The sequence below is a fragment of the Toxotes jaculatrix genome, chromosome 13 (assembly GCF_017976425.1).
Source record: "Toxotes jaculatrix isolate fToxJac2 chromosome 13, fToxJac2.pri, whole genome shotgun sequence".
Lineage (NCBI taxonomy): Eukaryota > Metazoa > Chordata > Actinopteri > Toxotidae > Toxotes > Toxotes jaculatrix.
This window is the reverse complement of record NC_054406.1, coordinates 4090217-4102726: the sequence shown is the minus strand read 5'-3', so window position 1 is coordinate 4102726 and position 12510 is coordinate 4090217. Positions and strand designations below refer to the sequence as shown.

Here is a 12510-nt window from a genome sequence, read left to right as displayed (position 1 = left end):
AAGACCTCTTCCTCCAGTTTGTTATGACTGTATCCAGGATACACAGTCCACCGTCCCCAGTGTCGAGTTTACTACCATTAGCCAGCCGACATGTGTGGCACTCTGCAAGCTTTTTTTAAACCTGGCTCAGGGTAAAATCCCTTTTACCTACTTTCCCCCTTTCACCTTCCCACTGTGTCAAAGGCACCTTGCTGCTCCAGCAAGCTACAGTTCAACTTACACAAGTGGACAAGTTGTGTCCTTACATCCAGCATGTGACACTGCAGATGTCTGATTTGTACGTGGACCTGTAATGTAAACAGTGACCACACTTCCACACAGTCAGAGATGGATCGCGACAACTCCCTCCTCTGTTAAAAATCCATCATTAAACTCCAGACAGATGCTGGGAAGAGGGAACATGAGCATTGCTAATGTACAGGGTGTAGACTTATTGTCTGCACTGCGGCAAGTACAGAGCTGAAAGCAGATCTCCCCAAATGCAAAACGGCTGGACACTGACGGCAGGTAGAGATAAGCATACAACCTTCTTTTCCAAAGCAATGTTTGCCCTCAATTTACCAGTCAAACGACTCTCACAGGCAACCTTTATTTGATCAGTACTTCAGCTGTGCACAGTTTACACAATACATGCAGTCATTCTATACGGATGGAGGGGAGGCTTGGATGAATCTGTTCTCTATTTGTTTTCAGTTTTTGCTTTTTGTGCATTTTCCTTTTAGGAGAAAGTTTTTTGTGCCTGTTTCTTCTGATGACTTGTAATCAAAGTCGCTCATTCTGCCATAACAAACTCAGGCAAGTCTCTGTTGTGAAAACTACTCTTATCTACTCAAGGTGTGTCCTCTTTGACTTCCTTTGAAAGGGATTGGAAGAGTTTATTACACAACGTAGACCACTGGGAGTGATGAGGTAAAAGTACAGTACCTTCACTTCAGCGAAAGAACCATTTTAAAAGGGTTTGCACCCTTTTAAACTGTTTACACTTTCTTCCATTTAAATTTAGATGAACCACCAGCTCGAGGCAGGTTATAATGTGACTCAAGGCTACTTCATTGTTCTCAGAGGCTTTGTTGTCCATTGTGAATTTGCTCAATTATTTCTGTGCCTGATGGCCAAACCGGTTTCTCTTAATACTTTATCCACAACTGCAGACTGTCAGTCAGACATCCTTTAATTTGCCTCAGGGTGTGTCACCTGCAGAGGTGTGCATGACAGCCGCCTTTGTGACACGCTGTGTCAACAGTAAAACAGGCCTCACTGAGGCGTGCCTGGTGACATTAAAAGCCACTAACCTTCAGGCTCATCAGCGGGTTGAACAGGGTGTAATTCTTTTTCCCCTGGAAGGACATGATTGGTGTGTGAAGAGGATATGCTTCACTTTTAAGACTGAAAAAAACATTCCAAGGAGAAACCGGCCGAACAAGCTCACTAAAATTACAGGAGTAACCACAGCTAAAGTCAAGATACCCTGAATGGAAAAGGGCTTAAACTCACATCAAGTCACCATAAAGAACAACAGAACTCAAGCTCTCTACAAAGATCTCTGCAAAGACAGAACTTGGATAAAAGTGATGGAGCATTTTTTTAAAAGCTCTTTTTAAGGGAAAACCCCAGCAAAGGAGCAAAGCTGATGCTGAGGTCTGCGCATCAAAGCTCTGACGAAGCCAAAAACCCCCCAGCTGACCAGAATACTCCACCTCCGACATCATCAACTTACAGTCAGCAGTTATAGGGTTAACTGCAACATCTCCATACCACAGGAAACCGAGACGTGTGAGGGGGAAAAAAAAAGAGGGGGGAGAGAGGAAGAGAGAGAAGGAGTGTGCGCCACAAAAACACACAGGGCAAGAGAGAGCAGAGACGACGGACGAGGACAGCCGGCGAGAAACTATTTGCATGGAAAAACCTTTGATATACCTCCCTCTTAAGGCAGTGCCGTCATCTCTCCTGAAGTAAGCCTCGTAGCAATGAGTTTTCCAGCTGTTCTTACCTTGCTTTTTGCGTATTCTCCACTGCCAGACAACGATCAGGGTAACAATGTGGCCCACAACCACCAGGGCTGGGAACACATTTCCAGGGGGGCTTGCCGGCATCGGGCCTGGTACAAAGTGGAGAGTCCCAGGCTCTGAAGACAGGTGGGAGGGCTGTTGAGGAGGGGGGGGAGGTGAAAGGTGAGGGGGAGTGGAGGGGGAAGCGCCTAGGGGTGTGGTGACATCCCGGACTTTAAAACAAGCGCTGCAGCCAAGTTGTCCGTGACTTTTACGAGAGAGAGAAGAACGAAAGAGCACCCCCCTCCCTCGCCTCTCTTCCCTGTGACTCAGTCCTCTGGCAGAGGTGGCCAATCTACCCTCCCTCCCTCCCTCCCTCTTTTTCCCTGTACTTTACTCCAGCAATCTGTCTTTCTTTTCTATTCACTTTTCTCTGTCGTTTAAAGTTGCGCTCATTTTAAAATTAGACAGAATTCTCCCAACAAAAGCCACGCTGCAGCCCTGACGCACTTAAAAAAAGTTTTATTCTCTCCCGTGGCTCCGGTGACTCTACTGGTTTTGCTCTACAGGAACTGGCACACTGCTTTCTTTGCTTGCTGCAGCCTATCTGCAGGAGTTAATAATATATAAGGCTGGTTTTGGTGACACACACACACCCTCACACTCACACACACACACAACACAGCAAGGTCAGCCTTGATAAGAAGCAAAACTAAGCATGAGTGCGATCCACCTTGAGCCAGTGTCAAAGTTTCCAGCTCATTCACCCCATAGGATTTTCTTTTACCCACTGAAGCCCCTTGCAGTTATTTTCCATTGTGGTTTACGACTCACAGATCATCCAAGGCCAATCCCTTCCTCCTTTTCCAAATGTTTATACTGCAGCCATGCCTCCCCATTTTATTTTTCCCCTCACAAAATCACCCACTCGCTATCAATTCATTCTCATTATGTAACTTCACTATGTTTCCCTACATGCTAATTGCTTCCTTATGCTTGGACAGCACTAACACTGCATATAAGCTTCTCAGAAACCTACTTAACAGGATAAGGTTAGGGTTAGGGTTATTGGTTACTGTTTTACCACCAACCGCTTCAAAATCTCCAAAATACCAACAGTTGTTTTTAACCCTTAAATCAGAAAGTGCTTTCCATTCTTCCTGTGAACAGACCCTGTTATTAAAACAGTCAGCAGCCTAAAGGGAAACTTCTCCTCGAAATAGACTGAGCCCCATTCTGACACTGACACTTTAAACTCAGTGATTTTGACCTTTTCAGACCTGTCAATCACCAAAAATTACAACTGCTTGCTGTCACAGTATAATTACCAGCAAATACCTCTCTGAGCATTTCACCTGGTTCTCAGGAGTAAAGCAGCATGTCTTTTGTTTTCAGTGCTATCTCACAGTATAGAGCTGTCACTGGGGGCATCTCCTCTCATAAGACTAACTGTTAAAATATACACATTACGCCTGCTTGCATCACTGTTGACACATCAACTGCATCTCGCTGCGGGCAAAATGACATCGCTGTCAGTGTCTCTGTTGTCAGAACATTAGGGAACATTAGTTGGTGTGCAGCACCAACAGTGTTACTTGCATCTCTATAACCACACAGAAACCCAACACCAAGGCCAGTGTCATGGCTTCACACTGACGGCAACGTGAAGCCACACGCCAACCGTGCTCCATAAAACAAGCAGAAATAGACATTACAACCTACATCTCAAGCCACATTTGGCAAAGGCACAGAGTCAATTTATATTTAGAGGAGAATTCAGAATACTATTCTTATGTACAGAAAAAAAAGACAACTGAAGCTGTCTCCAAAGACCAGTAGTTGAAATCAGAAGCAAAAGCACACTTCCAACAAAGAAGAAAGGGTCATTGTAACGGAGTTATGTTGGTCTAAAGTGTTGGCAGTTCATTCTGGGCGAAACCTTACATGATCCCAGTTTCAAAATGTCAACCAAATCCCCAAAGCCTTTAGAAACTGGCAGCTCAAATTGGCAATTAGTTACAGTGAAGATTGAGCAAAGGGAATAAAACCAGGGGAGCAGTGCAGATGTCTGGAATAAATTCATTCCACCACTCCTTCATGGGAGGAGTCAGCCCACTCCCACTCTCCTCACATGGTATGTGTTTGCTCAATGATTCCCATATTGTTATACATGCTCTGCATACTCACACGTAGCCAATACAGTAAAATTGCACACAGCTATACAGTCGGTTAAGTAAAAAGTCCTTAGGATTTCAGTTTAATGCCTCAATCATTAATGACAAAGATTTCCCTCAGAGCACAGGCAGGTTGAGGTGAGCAACAGAAGGAATGTTTTTAATCTACAACCTTCTAAATCGATACTGATGATGGGAGTGGCACTGTCCTCTGATGGCACGCAAAATGAAAGAATTTAAACTCTACTTAGTTTACTCCAGACGCAGCATCCCTGAGTGCACTGATACAGAGCCTGAAAGGATCTATTACTGTAAAATTCAAACCTACCGTCTGGCGGTCCTGAACAGAAACAACAGCATAAGTCCATCTTCACTCAGCGTCTTCACAACTTTTAGAGAAAATACTGAACTGCCAAGGAGTCAAATCTGACCTCACGACATTGTGTTCTGATCAAAACCAGGGGGGCGTGCTGAAAAAGCAAGAAAAAAAAAAAGGAGAAGTGGAGGCACGGCCGGGAAGTAAAAACTAGACAGCGTTGCGAGTTTGATTTAATTTGTGAGGCTTTCCTCAGTGGAAACAGCATCTCATGCGTGGTGGTTTCTGACGAGCTCCACTGGATGGAATCCATGTGCAGGGCTGCAGAAACTCCCAGGGACACATTCACATTTTCTTCACAGGATTTAGACAAAGAGCGGAAAACGTGATTTTTGCCAGCAAGCTACTATAACAAAGGCTTCTCTGTGAAAGCCATAAAAAAGTTGGAGACAGTGCAATTATGCCCCGATATCCACAGGATGTGAATCATATTGTATGACTACTACAACAATGGCTTTGATTTAAAGCTAAAAGAGTAATAGAGAGAACATTTTGCTTGTATTATAAAATAACTTGATGATGATATTTTTAATTTGACATATTAGTCATATTAATATAGTTAGTAGCAGCAGCAGATTTGAATAAATATACTGCTTTTTTTGGTCGAATGTTCAGCACTACCCCACCACAGTAACTTTTACGATACACTTGAGATAAACCTTGCTGATAAAATGATTTGATCGGTTAAATGACAAAACACGAGTGTGCACAGTTTTGATTAATTAACCATTTAAAAGAAAAGAAAAACTACTTGCTGGCACCAGCTTCTGTTTTATGTGACCGTGAGTTGAATGTCCTTCGGTATTTGGAGCTTTTTCAGACAAAACAAACAGTGTCACAAAGTCAACACTAGGAACTTGTTATAGATTTGTTTTGACATTTTACAAATGTATACACTCTTATCTCATTCATCCAATAGGTAATAGGTTGATCTATGATGAAATAATCATTACTTGCAGCACTAAAGATAAGTAATAATGTGCCTAAAATAAAAATCATGTCTATCCAGGACAACATACAGTGTGTGTGTGTCTTAAAGGCATGTTATCTATGCAGACGTACATTATTCCTGAGCTCACCCAGGCCTCCCGCTTCACTGTGACGCCCAGCAATCACCCATAACTATCTTATGCAGGGGACAGACATGGAGCAGCCAGTCAGGGCCCTTCCTGCTGCCCACACCCCCCTGGATTTAACACCGGGGAACATGATCCCAGACACTGCCAGGCAGCGTGGGTGGTATCTCACTCAACGTCTTCAGTGTAAAGTTATGAACTATAATTTGCTTCAGTCCTGTTCTCTAAATAAACACTTGCCGTACATCTGGGATCAGAATAGACCAGACACGGAGCGTGCAATGCTGTAAAAATATAAATAAATATCAGTCTTAAGATCATCTAAAACACTGACTTGCCATTTAATCACAGACACAAAGCCCAGTCCTGGACTGTTATCTGATACAGTGAGAGACACACCCATACCTGCTTCATCCTCTCTGGTCCTCTGCACAAGCTGAGACTCACCATAAAGTACTTCTGTGCTGACACCTTTTGGTAAGAAGACAGAACTGTTCCAGTAACGAAAACTTCCTACCTTGGCCGTGTTGAATCAAAGCCTCCATGAAGTCTCTAGTATAATTCACTTTCATCGTAGCTCAAGTGGCTTCCTGTTGATTTCTCTCTGTCACTATGTCACGTAATAAATGGAAAACATAATACTGAACTGTGAGACACCAGGTTAGTAGCTCTGTGTGCTGCGGTGGCTATTCCATTCAAATATAGTAAGGTCTTTTTAAATGTTGGAGTTTATGTTCATTGCAGGCTGGGCTAAAACACTGAAGGGCAGATGAAAGGTGGCAACTGCCACATGTTCTCATCTGGACTGCTCTGCTGCTTCGCCCTTCTTGTGGAGGCACAGGCAGGAAAAGCTGAGTGTGGCTTAATTGGACTCACATTTCCCAGTCCCTGCTTAGTCATATATCAGCCCTGACAATGGAAAGCTTTCAGGCAGACTGCGTGTTAAGGTAAACCCTGGCAGTTTAATATGTGGCCAATGCAGAAGCACTGATCTTTATCGAGGTAACATCCTATGTAAGTATTTATAAATATTCACGTGGGAACTCTGGGAAATGCTGAACGTTTTGTAACATGAAGAGAAAATAACTCGACTCCAAACATAGAGGATGTGCATGTAAGTGATGTGCAGAACATTGGTAGGAGAGTATTTAAAGCAGATAATTTTTGCCCCAGCAGATGGCAGAATTACCTCCATCAGTCACACATGTACAAACACATGTATCAACAGGTATATAGAGTCAGTCTACTATATGGAGATTTATATCTCAAGATGTAAATAGATTAAAATATCTACAAATTTGTCCATGGATTTAATTACAGTGGCCCCAAAGGACAATATATATTTGATAAATCAACTTGCAGGTGTCACAGGACTTCTTGATTTTGCCCCTAAACATCTCACAGGATTACTTTATTTGAAGATATTTGAAGTGCAGAAAAACCAGAGCAGACTCAAAGGACAGCTGTGGATAGGCAATGTGGCCTAATTGTGCAGCTCAGCTCAGATCCCTTATTTAAGCACAGAAATTGGCAGAAAATAAGCAAACCAGCTCAGTTACCAGTGTTGTAAACAAGTGCTGTGTGATGAAATTCTCTTTTGTCAGGGTATTTTAGATGCTTTTTAGGTGAGCCAGCTTCAGCTAGTTGCTTTGTGATGGTTAGAAATCAGAATTTCAAATCAATCGAGTGAATATCAAATATATGGGTCAAATGGATTGTCAAAATCTTCCCCGAACACAAGGCCTCTTTTAAACACACATTCATCACTGAATGTTGTAGATACATTTACATAAAAATAGATAGGGAATTACTCTATAAGATTCAAGTTAATCACTTGATATTAGAGGAAGCCATAATTTGGCACAATTCTTCATACATCCAGTAAAATGACACATTAATTGGCAGCCTGGTTGCTATTTAGCTGTATGGAAAATGACAAGGCCATTGCCTGCATCATTAGAAGATTAAATTATCCCTCTCTCATCCAAAAGCAGGACCCATAGCAACGCCCAGATAGCCTCTACTGCAGATAAGATGACAGAGCAGGAAACAGATAAAGAGGAAAAGAAGGAGGAAGAACAAGAACCAGCTCAAACCTTCTAGGAAGTCAGGCCAGACCCTCCGAACCTCCTGTTCCTTCTCAGGGTCCTCTGTGAGGAAGCCCCAGTCACCCTGAAGCACAGAGGTCTTCAACTCATCAACTGGACACTCTGAAGGGTCTACAGGGTTGGGACAGTCCACCTCAGAAGCTGCACTGGATAAGGTCTCTGGGGCGACGTGAAACTGAGGGATCTCAACATTCAACTGATTCATCATCTCAACATCATTTAACAACTTCTGAACAGTATGTTCAGTCAACTCATCAGCTTCCTCAAGAACACATTGCTGTTCTTCCTTTTCAGTAAGCTCTGCCAACAAAGGCACTGTTTGCTGGTCCACCTCTGCGTGCTTACTGGGTTGACCCTCAGGTACAACCTCATCAAGTATCTCCAAGGGTAGATGTGAGGTTTCTCCTCTCGTCACATCTGTGATGAACTCTTCTGTGATCTCCTCAGTTGTAGCCTCCTGAATCTTGACACATTCAGACTCTTCAAAAGCTGCAGGTGGTGCACTAAGGGCACTAGGAGCCATCTGAACATTTGACATGTCTTCTGAGATCTTTGATACCAGTGGCAGCTTGGCCTCCTTGACTGGGACAGGACATCTAATGGCTCTGTCTTCACTGGGTAAACATGAAACTCTGAAACTTTGCTTGTAACCCCCTTTGGCCTGACTTTCCTCTCCTCTGCTGCCTTTTTTGATAAAGGCAGAGTTTTGAACCCTCAATGCATTATACTGATAGGAGCCTCTGAAGTTTCTTGGAGGCCTCTCAGATTGCTCTCTCTCTTGTCCGACTCCCTTGTGGCGGTACATATGTCTTTCCACCATGGTTTTCTGGCTTTCTCTTCCAGTCCTGGGTTTTACGATGTGAGATGCTGGGCTTTCCACTGTCTGGACTCGAGCAGAAGAGGATGCAGGGCGATGAACGCGTTGAAGGGGTGCAGGCGTTATCTCTGGTGGCAGGTGCAGATAGTCACGTAGGTACACAATTCCCTCATTGGTAAGATAATAATAGAGATGCTTCCAAATAAAAGTCTCCCGGACATAACCTTTAGATTTGAGAGAACCCATGGCGCGAATCACTTTTAGGTTGCTCACTGCCTTAACGTCAGGGTGCATGGACTGTGGACGCTTGTCGTTCTTGACCACAATGACACCATCCCTGAAGAGTAGCTCATAGATTGCCCTCAGATCAGCTAAGAGCATTACCATCCCAGCAACCATTTTGGCTTCTTTAATTTTCTATCAGGCCCTCCAGGAATCTCTTCTTGAAATCTCTGACTACAACCACTTTAGTATACAGTCATTTCATTTAGTAACATCGCACAAACAAGAGCTGTTAAAAATCTCTGCATCACTTTTGCTTCACTGTGATAAAGGATTTATCTACCAAATTGTCATCATGAGTCAGCATGTAGAAACAGCGATGCTCACAACCCCTCCTACCTTTCTCAGTCCTCAGTCGAAAGAGAAACAGTGCGGGCGAGAGGCGAGAGGGAAGAAAGGAGGAGAGTCAGAGGGGGAGTGTGCACACGGGATGCAAAGAGAAACCAAAAGGATCAGATGGGGCTGAGCAGAGGAGGTTTGTACCCTGTGTGGCTGATGGGCATTACTACTACAAACCCACCACCATCTCATTAGCCAGCTTTTAACAGAATGCGCAACGATCCAGAAACAAACAGCCTGTACGCGTCCTCAACTAAGATTGTCCAATACTTGATGACACATATGGCCCAGATGGCTCTTTCGCATATAGAATTTCCTTTATGTAATCAGTAAGGATTCTGGAAACAGTGTAGTTCTAGTTCTCATCTTTCAATATTGACATTGTTTGCTGGTGTGCGAATCTGTGATAGCAGATTATATGACTAATGATGGTGAGATAACATCATTTAACCATAATATTCATCAAAGGTGTGAAATGTGTTCTACTCATTTAGTTTAAGACAGCTTTAGTGTATTTTAAACACTGGAATCAAAGCAGCAGTGAGCAGTCTTAAGCCCAAACAGAGTCTAATACTAATGTACCAATACCAATACCAATGCCCTTGCCAATGTGCAGAACTGCAACACACATCCGCTCAAATAGGATGAAAACATTTAAAGAACATGTCTGAAATAACGTGTATGATGTGACCCTCACTGTGACACATGCCAGTGGGCCTGAAGCCAGATTCCCCACTGGGTAAAACTAGTTGGCAATGACCTGACCATCTGGAAGACATACAGGACAAGATTTCATAACAACCTCCTGAAAGCTTATTGAATTTCATAGCTCTCATTGTATGTATACAATATTTCAGTTTGAAAAAAAAAAGAAAAAAAGAAAACAAAGTGGTCCATGAACAGCAAATGCATGAACACCACTCATTTCTTAAATCAAGTCGAGTTAATTAAATTCAATCAAGTCAGTGCATGAAAATGTAAACTGAAGGCTTTGCTCCTCAGCTGATTGCTATCCTTTTTTATTTAGACATGTTAGAGAGCAGTCAGTAAAAGCATAAAGATTTAAAACTGATAACTCTGAATCACCGTATCTGATGAGAAAGTTGTTGTACAACTGACGCTCTGCTTGAAAAACCAAGTTGCCTGTATCCAGAGGAGGAAGAGCTGACAGATAAAGAGGAACTTTATCTGACAGGCGGCAGAGATGACACACAAGCCACTATCAACAGGCCTGAGGGGAGAACCACCATCCACGCAAAACACAGCACACAACGGGGGCAGCTATGGCAAGTTTTCAGCATTTAGTTTTAAAAGCAAGTGACTGATGGCATTTAACATGTGACTGACGAAAAGCAAGGGCACAAAATGAACAGCACTCTCTGTATGTTAAACTGCTGAAGGTGCCCAATATAATCAAAGTCACTATTCCTTTCTAAAGGTTGGGGGTGTGTGTCAGAGAGTTCCTGTGTTTCTTTTGGAAAGAACAGACCTAAATGTCAGCCACTGAGAGAGTACTGACAGAGTCCATAATCTCTGGTCTCCCTTGCTTTTTCCTCATAGCCCACATCCCCAACCGGCCAAGTCTGCAAAGCTAAATGGAAAAGCCATCAAGTCAGTTCTATCCCCTAAGAGAAGACAATTGTGCCTGTGTTTGAGTTTCTGTTACTCAACCTCCTCTGAGACTGATCGACACTGGAAAGCTATATGGAGTCCAGGATTACCACAGCTGCCAGTAGGGCTAAAAATACCAACAGGAGGTCTGGAAAATGTTTGCAGGGGATGGTGATTTTTCTCCATTTGCCTTCAAATTTAAGATGGTAGAGCTGCACTGGTTCACTGTCATCCTTGCAACGTATCATTTACGTTCAACTTATAAATCACACTCTACAGTATGCTCTGCAGATCGCATTAAGAGCCCTGGACTGTGCATCGCACAGGGAAATGTCATGAAGAAAATTGAGAAGCTTCAAGTTTTGCAAATATGGGGGGAACATCTGGCGTCACTGTTCTGTTTCCAGCAGTCACTGTTCTAATAATTCATCCCCGGCAACCATTTTATAATCCCCTTAATGAAAATCACCTTTGGCCTGTTTATTTGTCAACATTTGTCAACCAAATTAATGTGAAACAGATTCCTTCTCTACTGGGAGCAATGTTTCATAACACAACGGCTGGGAGTAACAGCATGCAGACGAGGCGGTAATGTTAGTAAGGTCTCCAGCAGGTCCGGGTTAAACAGTCTCAGCAAATAATTCTCACAGTTTAGTAAGACCTTTCAACGGTACCATACAACTTGGTACCAATATGATGATTTGAATGTCATTTTGGCATCTATTTCTGTGACTGACAACTCGACGCTGTGAACTCTGCAGGTGGAGATAACCCCACCCTTCTGGGACATGGCAACGATAGAATAATCACTGCAAATAATTTTTGCGGCAGACGAGGCTCCACTGCAGATCATACAAAGCAAATGATGCGCTGCCAGTTCCCTGGTATTTTGAGAGCCTGTCACAAAATAATATTACATGATATACTGAAAGGCAAAGTAAAGATATCTGGAGGAATGAATCCCAGCTGAACTGCTGCTTTTCTAGCACTGGGCAAAGTCTTGATATATGGCAGTGTAGATAATGGTAGAACAAACAGATCTCTCACAGCGCAAGAATTCAGTCGGGGTTTTTTTTTTTTATTCTTTTAAAACCTTGAGTTGGTTCATTGGATGCAGAGACTTCGTCTCCATGTGCTCTCCATTACCTGTCCTGTGGCTCTAAATCAAACAAAACAGCAGCAACAACAGACTTTTGTTTAGTTACTACCACCAAAACACAGGTGAAGAGAAACTTAACAATGCAAAAAACCTCTGTGGGAAAATATTTCCTCTTCTCTGAGATACTAATTATTCTGAGAGGATACCCTGTGTGGATTTGAGTAACTGTGAAACACAGCCCATATCTTCACCCTCTGCCAGGTTAGAAATAAAAAAACTTGTTTACTGTGTCCCTCTTTAAGTCGTGGTGAAAGCTCATTGCCATGGCAGAGGTGGCAGAGGATGAGAGAATGTAAACAACTCAAGGTGACGGTTGCTGCTTTAAAACAAACCCATTCAACTCTTCTGGCACATGAAGTTCTCTCTGCATTCCAGTACATACTTTATAGAGAGTAATTTAAGCTATATGGTTGTCTTCCAAGTCGTTAAATGCAACTCAGCATTTTGACATTTGGAAACAGAGCAGTGGGAAAAGTCCTGGAAGGAGAATTGCTCAAACAATACACACGCACATCTGGTGATAAATTTGCGACTCTCACACTTAAGCATTCATCCAGTGTATGGCTCAGTTAAACACCTA

The 12510-nt window shown here is 42.9% G+C and overlaps 1 protein-coding gene across 6 annotated transcripts in view; it reads right to left on the bottom strand.

The window, feature by feature from the left end:
• Nucleotides 1-12510, bottom strand: part of pleca (plectin a) — a 78573-nt gene that overhangs the window by 43836 nt on the left and 22227 nt on the right. For 2 of the 6 annotated variants that reach the window (XM_041054230.1, XM_041054231.1), the window contains exon 1: nt 4491-4545. The exons of 2 other annotated variants lie outside the window; for them this stretch is intronic. In XM_041054230.1, coding sequence (XP_040910164.1) covers nt 4491-4530 — 40 coding nt within the window. In that variant the 5' untranslated portion in view covers nt 4531-4545. Of the gene's footprint in view, nt 1-1990; nt 2109-4490; nt 4546-12510 lie in introns of those variants that run through there. 2 more of the 6 variants (XM_041054223.1, XM_041054226.1) reach the window with 1 other exon arrangement.